This window comes from Diabrotica undecimpunctata, chromosome 2 (assembly GCF_040954645.1).
Source record: "Diabrotica undecimpunctata isolate CICGRU chromosome 2, icDiaUnde3, whole genome shotgun sequence".
Classification (NCBI taxonomy): domain Eukaryota; kingdom Metazoa; phylum Arthropoda; class Insecta; order Coleoptera; family Chrysomelidae; genus Diabrotica; species Diabrotica undecimpunctata.
Window position 1 is genome coordinate 95,993,198 of NC_092804.1, and position 12,664 is coordinate 96,005,861.

At 35.1% G+C, this 12,664-nt stretch overlaps 1 protein-coding gene across 1 annotated transcript in view; it reads right to left on the reverse strand.

Moving 5' to 3' along the window:
* The window catches only part of LOC140434738 (cathepsin D-like), a 95,423-nt gene that overhangs the window by 64,838 nt on the left and 17,921 nt on the right, over nucleotides 1–12,664 (reverse strand). Inside the window, exon 3 of the mRNA XM_072523227.1 lies at nucleotides 7–130. Coding sequence (XP_072379328.1) covers nucleotides 7–130 — 124 coding nt within the window. The remainder of the gene's footprint in view (nucleotides 1–6; nucleotides 131–12,664) is intronic.

A 12,664-nucleotide genomic window follows, 5' to 3' on the forward strand; every position in this document is an offset into this window, starting at 1 on the left:
ACTTACAACAAGCAACTTCCAAAAATCCACACTTGCTGGAGGGTACCCAGAGATTAGATGAACCAGTGTCGAAAATTACATTAAAGCTTTGAGCAGGAGTTCCAATACCAATTTCTCCATAATATTGAGCCTAAAAATATATATTACCTTGTGAAATATACTTTATATCAGCTTGTGCAGTGGTATTTCCATATTAAAAAAAAATTCTCTTGACCGCGGACGCAGCCTCTTGGATGGTCGAGCGGATGATATTTTCTTGCCCCACACAACTATTGGCCAAGTACTTGGCCAAAACTCTACAACCTCTTGTTAAAAATACTTCATTAAAACATCCTTTTCATTTTATCCAACTTCTTAAACAATACCCTATCTCACGATGAGACATTCTAGTAAGTTTCGATATTATTTCACTCTTTAAAAACATTCCTATAGACGAAACTCGTAACATTCCAAAAACTAAATGAAGTATTCCGCAAGACCACTTATCTCTCATTAAACATTGTATGTCCAGTCCAACACTTACTTCGTCTTTTAAAAATGAATTCTACAGATAAATAGTGATCCAATGGTCTCCCCTCTATCTCCAGTAATTGACAATATCTTAATGGAGGACTTCGAGACCTGAGCACTATCCACATCATTGCTCAAACCTGGCTGCGATATGTTAATAATACATTCGTCATTTGAATGGTATTGTACTAAGTTTATTAGTCTAATTTATTAACTTTATTTATTATAAAATGTTTTTATTAAACACTTAGTTTATTAAAGTCTTTATTTGTACAATATTACACTAATTTATTTCACACTATAATTATATAATTTATTTACAACATTTATTACAATTTATATTCCCAATAATACGAGCGTTACATTTCAAAACTCGACTGGATATTATTATTCCGACTAGCTGTTTTCAACGAAAATTCTCTATATATATTAAATATCCGTTGTTTTGGAATTCCTTCGAAGCGGACGGATGTTGACCTGTGCTGACCCCTGAACTCTCTTGAACGGAATGGAAAGAAGACCGGTTTTATCGTAGGGGAAACTACTAAAAAATTCTTATTAGAATAATAACATGTTTACAGGTTAAATATGAGTCATATTTATCCTAACAGTATACATCCTAGTATTTAGTTCACGATGGAGGTGAAAAATGATTTATCCCTACCGTTTCTTGACGTTATCATAAAGAAAAACCAATTACAAGGTTGTCATCACTCTGCTTATCGAAAATCCACCCATGCCAATCGTTACTTGCATGCCAACTATCGTCATCCTCCTTCACAAATTAATTCAGTCATTAATACGCTTGTCTCCAGATCAATACGCCTTTGAAATGATGCAAGTAGACCCGCTGAGCTCTCTAGTTTAAAACAAGCCCTCATCCAAAACGGTTACCGCTAAAGTAGGTTCCTAAATAGGAACATCTATAGATATCAGTATCCCACTCAATCTCAACCCAAACACTCAGACCCTCATACGAAAGCTTTTCTTCCTTACATCAAAGGTATCACTGACAATATTTACCTCCAACAAAAACTTTCATCTCTTTTCCCATTAATAAAAAACAACATTCCAAATGAACAACACGGAGTTTATGAAGTTCCTTGTGCAGACTGCCACCGATCTTATATAGGCCAAACGAATCGTAGAATTCACAATAGGATTTATGAACATTACATTTCAGTACGCAATTCCGATTCAATTTTAGCTGTAGGTCAACATCATGTTTATACAGGTTATAAAATTGATTTTGAAACTCCAGAATCGCTCATCCGCTTCTATAAACCAAAAATTATCCGAGAAGCCGTAGAAATTGAAAAAGGGCCAAATTGTCTTAATAAAAGAGATGACAGCATCCGGTTACCTTTGAGATGGAGACCTCTCATAAGGAAAATATCGTCCTCTCCACGCGCCAATCAAAATCTTACTGAGAGAAATGTTCGTGGCAACCTCCACCCAAACCACACCGTCGACCGTTTAAATGAACCGTCTGCTGTTCAGGCAGGATAACAATTGATGTAATAAAGGATATGTACAATAATAATACAAATACGGTGAGAACCAACAAGGAGGAATCCGAAGAATTTACTACAAGTCAAGGCGTCAAACAGGGATGCGTGTTGAGCCCACTGCTGTTCTCAGTGGTACTGGATGAAGCAATAAAGAAAGCCAAGAGAAGAATGAGAAGACTAACATTAGGATACTGGCAAATGAAACAGACTCAACTATCAGAGCTTCTATTTGCAGACGACATGGTTTCGATAGCAGAAAACAGAGAAGACCTACAGAACTAATGCATTAATTACAGATTGAGGATGTCGAACATAATCGATTCAATTCGATATTTTATTCGATTCAATTCCGATTGGATGATCGATTCAATTCAATTCGATAATCGATTTGATTCGATTATATTTTATTTTTTATTCGAAATTAGATCCGATAATTTATATATATATATATCGGTTTCAAAACGTCTTGCGTCGTTGTCCGATGCCTAATTTCCACGAATTTCTATCATTCCATTGTTCTTCGGTCAAGTCTCGGGAGCTCATTGCCTTTGTTATTCCCTCCTTCCATGTTCTTTTTGGTCTTCCTCGTTTCTTACGATTTGGTGGTATCCATTTCATGGCGATTTTTGGTAGTCTTGTTTCTGGCATTCTTTGAACATGGCCATACCATATAAGTTGTTTCCTTTCTATGTCTGTTGCCAGTGATCCATCTACCCCCATCCGATTTCTTATTTCATCGTTTCTAATTCTGTCTGCTCTAGATATTCGAAGTGATCGTCTAAATACATCCATTTCTGTTGCTTCGAGTTTTCTTTTATTGCTTTCTGTTAGTCTCCACGTCTCTGCACCATAGGTTAAGCTGGTTTTTATGAGAGATTCATATATATTGTATTTTCGTCTTTTACCAATTTCTGAGCTCCAAAGAACTCCGTTAAGGCATCCAATTGTTCTACGGGCCTGGGTTATTCGTTTTCTAATTTCCCTATTGTCTGTGCCTGTGGTGTCGAAATCAATTCCTAGGTAGGTATATTCAGTGCAGAATGCAATTTCGGTTGTGTCCATCTGAATGTTGGATAGTTCTGCGCCTATTGGGAGATATTTTGTTTTTTGTGTATTGAGTTCTAAACCCCACTTCTTGTATTCTTCCTGTAGTTTTCTGGCCATATATGTCAGGTCTTCTTTATCGTTGGCTATAAGGACTTGATCGTCTGCAAACTGTAGGGTATATAGGCAAGTTTCTCCCAGGTCAATGCCCATTCCTCTGCACTTTCTTTTCCACTGATACAGTGCTTTCGCCACGTAGATTTTAAACAATGTGGGGGATATGCAACACCCCTGCCGGAGTCCCTTGTTTACAGGAAATTTTTTTGAAAGTCTATTTCCAATTTTTATTCCCGACGTTGATCCTTCATAAAGCTGTTTAAGGGCGTTAATTACTGTGTGGTTAATGTTTGTTTCCTGCAAAACTTTCCATAGCTTTTTAGCGGGTACAGTATCATAGGCCTTCTGAAGGTCTATAAACATAAGGTGGGTTTCTTGATTGGTACTTGATCTTTTTTCTATTATTTGTTTCAAAACAAACACATTATCGGTGCAGCTTCTTCCCGCTCTAAAGCCAGATTGTTCCTCTTCTTCTTGTTCCTTATATTCTTGTTCGATAATGTCTCGAAGTATCCTTCCATATAGGCGACTTAAGGTACTGGTTACTGATATACCTCGATAGTTTGAGCAGTCCAGTTTACTTCCCTTCTTATGTATAGATGATATGAAGGATACTTTCCACTCATGCGGGACTGGTGCACCGTTTAGATATTGGTTTATACACCAGGTTAATCGTTCAAACAGTTTGTTAGTGCCGCATTTGATTAGTTCTGCTGAAATTCCCTCCGGACCTGCAGCTCGACCATTCTTTAGTAGTTGTATCGTTTTTATGACAGTCCTCTCATCGATGTTTATCGTTTCTCCCTGTATGTGTATTTCAGTTGGAGACATTTCTCTATATTCCTCTCTGTTTTCTGTTAATAGATTTTCGTAATGTCGGATCCAGTTCTCTGTTGTTATTAATTGTATGTTTGTTTCTCTTTTTTCATTTGATTTAACTTTTGTCAGGAATTTCCACGTCTCTGAGCATTTTCTACCTCCCATATATGTGTCTATCTCTTTGCATTTTTTGTCCCACATTTCTCGTTTAGCTGTGTTTACTAGTTGTCGTGTTCTTTTTTTAATATCTTTGTATTCTTCTCTATCCAACTCCTGTTTTGTATTTAGCCATTTGTGGTATGCTTTTTTCTTCCGAAGTACTAGTTCTTCAATTTCTTGATTCCACCAAAGTTTTTTACTAGCGGAATTAGTTTTTAGTCCAATGGCCTCCTCTGCTGCTTCTTTGATGCTACTCGTTATGTTTTCGTAAATTTGTTCTACTGACTGGTCTTCTATATTATGTAGCAACTTTTCGTCTAATCTGTGCTGGTATAGGTTTCTTGTGCTTTCGTTGATAAGGCTGTTTAAGTTATATCGTTTGTTCGTTATCACTTCTATTTGTTGAGGTTCCTCATTAACGTTATTGTCCTTGTTAGATTTAAAAGGAAATACCATTTTTGTCCTAACTATATAGTGGTCGGAACCACACGTCGGTCCTCTAAGTACTCTTACATCATTCACTTTTAAGGTAGTGCTTTGTTTGACTATTACATAGTCAATGATCGATTTTAGATTCCTTGTATGTTGTACCCATGTGTATTTGTGAATATCCTTGTGTTTATAGAAGCCGTTCATTATTCTCAGAGTATGACTCTGACACACTTGGATCAGCCTTTCTCCATTGTCATTCAGGTTTATTTCACCGTAGGGACCGATCACCTCACTGTTTATTCTTTGACCCACCCGGCTATTCAGATCTCCCAGTATTATCAGTTCTCGTGACTTTTCCTATGTTGGTGATTATGTAATAATTTATTCGATTCAATAATCGATTCGTTTTGATAATCGATTCGATTTGACATTCGATTCTATTCGCTTCAATGTGATTTGATTGGATTCAATTATATTCAATATTTTATTCGATTCGATTCTGATTCGATACGATTCCGATTCAATTCGACAATCGAATCGATTCGAATCGACAATGGATTCGATTTGATAATTTATTCGATTCGATATTTGGTTCGATTCTATAATCTATTCGATTCGATTTGATAATCGGTTCTATTTGATATTCGATTCGATTAGATTCAATACGATTCTATTCGATTAAATTATATTCGATATTTTATTCGATTCGATTTCGATTCGATAATCCAATCGATTTATTTGGTAATAAGTTCGATTCGGTATGTGATTCAATTCGATATTTAATTTGATCCGATTCGATAATCTTTTCGATTTGTTTCGATAATTGATACAATTCGATAATCGATACGATTCAATAATTGATGATTCGAAAATCAATTCAATTCGATAATCGATTTAATTTGAAAATTGATTCGATTTGATAATCGATTTAATAATAAATTCGATTCGATTATATTGTATTTTATTTTATTTTGTAAAATGTATAAAAATAAACTTAATTTGAAATTAAATTGTTTGTATTTTGAGAACGATTTCCGAAGTAGAAATTGAAACATCAATAAACTTACTGTAACCTTTAATTGTGGCTTATTCCCATTTAAATAGTAATTAAATTCCTCTTTACCATTGAAAATTTGGACCACTAGGAACTCGGAGAAAATGTTTCGGTGAGATCGGCAAAGTATATAAGTAGCACAGTTTCACTAATTTGTTCTATATGGGTTCCTGTCATCCATTGCTGTAATTTTTCATATTCCTTGTCGTAGGCATCTCTCGACTTATGTGGTAGTAACTTTTGCGTTGCTTTTTCCGCTTTTTTTTTAATTTGGTTAGGCATCTCAAAAATATCTTGCATTTTCACGATTTTAGTTTGACACGTTTGACAGCATTTTCGAAGCGTAGCAAAATAACACGGACAATAGAATGTCCTAAGTACTAGGAAATATATTGTCAAAATGAAATCGAATTTTCGGATTTTTTAGAACATATTTATATAAATGTTCTATTGTGTTATTATTAACACATCTAAAAATGGTAGTTGTTCGTTTTCTTCCAGTTCCACAGTAAACTGGATTTTATGGTGTATATTATTGATGTGTTCTAAAAATACATTTAGTTTTTCCTCCATGTTTCCAGATTATAAAAGTGTCATCCACGTACATAAGCCAAAATTTGGGTTTGTGTTCGGCTGTTTCTATTGCTCGCTGTTGTATTCCTTGCATAAACAGGTTTGCTATTACCGGTGACAGTAGTGAACCCATCGGTGCTCCTTCAACTAGTTTATATCTTTGCTCCTTATAGATAAAATATGTGTTATTTAAGCAGTGCTTTGTTAGATTTGGAGTATCCTGTGGTATTGGATACTTTCTGCTCACAAGGTGATAAAGAAGGAAGACGGGCACATAGACCTACAGGGACAGATACCTACATGTCAATTCACATCACCATTCTGCACAATTTCATTCATTCATTAAAACCCTGATGACACGATCCGAAAGACTGACAGATGAAGAACATAAAAATAAAGAAATGCAGAATGTGAAAACAGCGCTAAGAAGAAACGGCTTTTCAACATATACTATTGAAAATGCTCATAATGCTCAAAAAAGAATTAAGGATCTAACAGAAGAGGAAAAACCAATTGCAAAAGCCATTCTACTATATGTAAAGGATACAACAGAGAAAATAGGGAGAGTGCTAAGAAAACACAAAACAGAAACGATATTCAATACCGACAGAAAAATCTCTAAACCATTTTATCATCCGCTAAAATATGGTTAGAAAATCAAGGAGTATACGAGATTCTATGTGAGGACTGTGAAAAATCATACATCGGACAGACCAACCAAAGAATCAATGTTAGACGAGAAAACATCGAAATGCCATCGAAAGAAGAGAAAAAAGTCGTCCCTTGCCCTGGACATGTCCCAAATACAGGACATACAATAAACCTGAACCAAACTACGATGCTAGTTAACATTGAAATTAAAAAAAAATCGGAGAATCAATAGAAGTAGAAAAAATCCCAACAGTCTAAATCCCAACAAAGAGATGATGCTCAAAGGCTTCCAACAACATGGAAAACGGTATTAAAGAAAAAGTCTAAAATACATCAGACCACAGGACTGACTAGTAGAACCCCACCTACCTACACACAGACAAGACCAATCACAAGAAGCCTTGCGGCTATAAAAAGTAAACGCAGCGACCAAGAGACGCAGCGACCAAGAGAGAGATGCGCTACAGCTTTGAGTTACACAAAAGTTTTGGGGAACCTGATGTTGTAAAATGTATTAAATTGGCACGCCTTCGATGGATAGGACATGTAAATTAGGCGAGATGAAGATGCAACGATCGGAAATATTTTCGAACGAAGAGGACCAGTGGGAAGGCGAGCCAGAGGAAGACCAAAACTTAGGTAGCAAGATAACATAGAGGAGTTGCTAGAGACAGGGGCGAATGTAAGATTGTTCTGAAGAAGGCTTTGGCTCATAACGAGCTGTAATGCCACTGATGATGATGATGATGATATTATATATATATATATATATATATATATATATATATATATATATATATATATATATATATATATATATATATATACATATATATATATATATATATATATATATATATATATATATATATATATATATATATATATATATATATATATTGTTATGTTTCTTCTTTCCCAACCAAAGAAAAATAAATAAAAAAATCCATCGAAATAAAATTTCAAGATATCAATATAAACAAATTGTATATACCTAGTAATTTAAGATAAGATTTAGTGTAGATAAGAATAGAAATTTGTTTGGCAAACGACCTTTTTCCGTTTCAAACAAAATTATCAAAAAAACCTTTTGTTTAGAATTAGAAGACATTTTACCTGTAAGTTAATCTTTTCATTGTTTGTATCATCGAGTATTGAATGACCATATTCTAATCTTTTGAAATATGTACAAATTATTGTGTATTGACAAAACCAATTTTAAAGTAAGCTATTTAGTTTTTCTCTGAAACCGAAATTAGGCTTTTCCAAAATCATGGTAAACACAATTTGAGCTTTTGATTGGACGGTCGTTTTTAAACGGGAATTTTGTGAATCGATCAGGAGACCGGAGAAGTTAGTCATATTTTGGTCATCGAAAGGAAACAGTCATTTGTCTCAAGATAGGGTGTGGTTCGTGAGTTTGGATACCGGCGTAACGAAAAGAAGTGAATAGTTTGAAGAAGGAGATAACAAGTAGATTAAAAGAGGTTTTTGTATCTACCATGGGCATTTTATAAAGTATATGTGAAAGTATTCTTACGGCATCAAGTTGACAAAAGGAGGTCCTGGTGTAATAAATAAGTAGCTGAGTTTGAAGAAGTGAAACAGGTGTTTTTTGTGTAGTCTGCAGGAGGTTTGCAGAGACGTTAAGAAAGAGCCGAGGTGCAAAAGAGGAGAGATCACATCGTTGAGGAGACTGGACTTTTCTGGGTATGTTCCAACATACAACTCAAGAAGAAAATAAACTGTAAGTGTTTGTACAATTGAATTTTATATCTGTGAAGGATCGTTTTGACATCATGGTCATTAGCATTCAAATTTAAGAACTGAGGTTTTGTTAGGCTAATCAAAAGTTTAAAGTTTTATTGTTTCTTGTTTCAAGTAAAGAAAATTTTAAGTAAAATTGGTTTTTCACGTAATACAAATGTATGTAGCTTTATAATCTTATTATTATAAAAATTTGATTTATTTTCTTGTATGCTGATTGATAAGATAACGACAGAATTTAATAATTGTTTTATTCGTTCATATAAAATAAAGAAACGTAAATCTTTGTAATATAATATATTTGTATTCTTATCCTTTCTTCTCTCCCGATAAAAGACAACTAGAAAATCTTTTGAATCCATCGAACACAGGTAATATAATAATTTTTGATAACAAATAAGTTATAATTCTTTTTTATTGGCTAAATAAACTAAGATTAAAGTCAAAATAAACAATCATAACAATATATATATATATATATATATATATATATATATATATATATATATATATTATATATATATATATATATATATATATATATATATATATATATATATATATATATATATATATATATATATATATATATATATATATATCATCATCATCATCATGTGCAGCTTTATCAACCGTTTCCAACTACGGTGCAGCCTCCCTTATTTCAATGTTATTCTATGTTCTTATTATTATTCGACGATGTCTTAGTTATACGTTGTTCTAATAATTTGCGCTCATTTGCGCCCATATTTTTCTATCTTGTGCTATTCGAGACCACGTTGTTCCTGTTAATTTTCTAATATCATAATCCCATCTGAGATTTGGGCGCCTCTTTGGTCTCTTAGCGTTCCTGGGGTACCACATAGTTGTTCTAGTGGTCCATCTGTTATCTGTTCTTCTTGCCATATGTCCTGCCCATTGCCATTTCAGGGATTTTATTCTTTGGATTACATCAGTCACCTGGGTTTGCCTCCGTATCCATTCAGTTCTTTTACGATCCCTCTTTGTTATCCCTAGCATACATCTTTCCATTGCTCTTTGAGTTACTTGGAGTTTCGACGTTATTTCTCTCTTTAATATCCAAGTTTCACATCCATATGTCAAGACGGGTAATATGCATTGATCAAATACTCTCTTCTTGAGGTATAGTGGCATTTTGGACTTGAAGACTATGGAATTTCGTCCGAATGCTGACCACGCTTGTTTTATTCGTCTGTTGATTTCCGGAAGTAGTGATCCCGATTTATGTATGAGCTGTCCCAGGTATATGTATTCATCTACTACTTCTAGCGAGGTTTCATTAATTTTTATTTCCACGTTGGCGATCAGATCATTGCACATTATTTTAGTCTTTGCTAGGTTCATTTTTAGGCCTACCTCATTGCTGGCTGTATTAAGGTCATTAATTTGCAGTTGTAATTCTTCAGGACTTCTAGCAATTAGAATGATGTCATCAGCGAATCTAAGATGGTTTAGGTATTCTCCATCTATACATAGACCTTGGTTGTTCCAGTCTAATTTCCGGAAGATATTTTCTAAGGTTGCATTGAAGAGCTTAGGGGATATGGTGTCTCCTTGTCGGACTCCTTTCTGAGTGGGAAATTCTGGGGTATTTTCATATATGCTTACTCTAGCTGTGGCCTCTTTGTATATATTTGCTAGCGTTTCGACATATGGTTTATCTACTCCTTGATCGACAAGAGCTTCTATGACTGCTCTTGGGTATACGGAGTCAAATGCTTTCTCGAAGTCTATGAATGCTAGCGCCAGTGGTAGATCATATTCTTTTGTTCTGCTCATTACTTCCCTTAATGTTCGAATATGATCCATTGTGCTGAAGCCACTTCTAAAGCCTGCTTGCTCTCGGGGTTGTGCAGCGTCAAGTGTGTTCTGTATTCTGTTGTTAATGATTTTGGTGAATACCTTGTATATCACAGGTAGCAAGCTGATCGGTCTATAATTTCTAATGTCTTCCTTGCTACCTTTCTTGTGAATAAGGATTATGTTGGCTGAATTCCACTTTTTTGGAATATGTCTCGATTTTAGGCAGTCTGTGTATATTTTTGCTAGGATTTTCCAAGTTGTTTTACCAGCAATCTTTAGAAGTTCGGCTGTAACACCGTCATTACCGGCTGCCTTGCCGTTCTTCATGCTCTTAAGAGCTGCCTCTACCTCATCCACGAGAACATCTGGTACATCTTCTTGAACCGCAATTTCTTCTTCGCCTATTTCTTGTGCTTCCGGAGCTTTATATAGACCCTCATAGAATTCGGTTACATGTTTTATTATTTCATCCCTATTTGTGATCCTTCCGTTGTTGTTTCCCAATGCTATTATTTGCTTTCTACCGATTGCCAACTTCCTCTTGGTTTTCCTATAGCTTTTACGGTTTTCGATTGTATTTTGTACAAGTCGTTCATTGTAGGTTTTTATATCTTCTGCGATTTTTTTCCGTATTACTTTGCACAGTTCGGTATATTCAATTCTATTAATATTGGAGTTAATTTTCATTTCTCTTCGTTGTTTCAGGAGAGCTGTTGTTTCATCTGAAAGTTTTCTATTGCTGTTGTGTGCTTGTGATCCTCCAACTTCTTTGGCGCAATTTAAGATTATTTCCATTAAGTGTGTGCTATTCGTTGGGTCTTGTAATTTTTCTTGAATTAAATTTTGATAGCGTTCCGAGTTGTTGCTTAGGTTAGTGATATTTACCCCTGCAGTTGGTTTCTGGAGTAATTTCATTCTTTCTAGTTTAGTGTTTAGAACGACCCGAGATCTAATTAGTCTGTGATCGCTACCTGTTCGGAATTTGTTGAGCACACTTACATCCTTTATGGTTTTCAGCTTATTAGTTAGAATGAAATCTATTTCGTCCTTGGTAGTTGCATTGGGAGCTAACCATGTCCATTTCCTATTGAGGTTCTTCTTAAAATAGGTATTGGCGATTGAGAGGTTCTGGTAATGTGCGTATTGAACCAGTCTCTTTCCCCTTTCATTTCTTTCTCCAATGCCAAAGTTGCCGACACATTGTTCTTGATTTGATTGTGTACCCACTTTGGCATTAAAGTCCCCGACTAGATACTTAAATTGGCTTTTGTTCTTGTTAAGCACCTCAGTTATTTCATTGTAGAATTCCTCTATTTCCTCATTGGAGTGGGATATGGTTGGTGCATATACTTGCACAATTTGGATGGTGTATCTTCTGGATAGTCTTAGACTTAGACTAGCTACTCTGTCTGAGGTGCTTGCTATGTCGACTATCCTATCCTTCCATTTCTTATTAATTAGGAACCCCACTCCACCTGTTCGTCCATTTTCTGTTCCTTTGTGATAGAGGATGTTGCCCGATTCAAGTTCTATTAACTCTCCGTCTTTTCGTCTTACTTCGCTTATTCCGATGACATCCCATTTAATATTGACTGCTTCATTTTCTAACTCTATGAGTCTTGCCTGGTTCGCTAACGACCTGCAGTTATAGGTCGCTACGTATAGTGTTGTTGATCTGGCTGGGTAGTGGTTTAGACTCCGCAGATTCTTAGCACCCTCTGCCCTCCTGACTGGTTCCCGAGAACTACCCATCTCGGGGTCAGTTGGGCCTACGGAGAATGAGGGCCGTGGCTTTCTTTTTCCTTTATTCATAAGGGGTCGCGAGGCATACCTTACCACGCTGCCTCAGGTCGGGTTGGTAAGGGGCAAGTGTTGTCGTACAATGGCTTTTGCCAGTAACCATTGAGTTATATTATATTAATTAGATTTATAGTTCCATCGTTGATTAAAATCAGTTTCCCAGACATTATCTAAAAAATTGAATGTTTCACATTTTTCATCAAAATTATCATCATTGTTGTTGTATTTTGGATCAAAAGTCGTATTATTCATAAAAACTGTAACAAAATGAGATTTTCTGTTGCTATTTTATCCATCTACTTAACCAAATTTCAAATTTTAATATATATGAGATCTTAACGGAATTTTTCATATATTGTCATTTTGACAGTTTTGTTATATAAATAATCAACTGGATGCATTT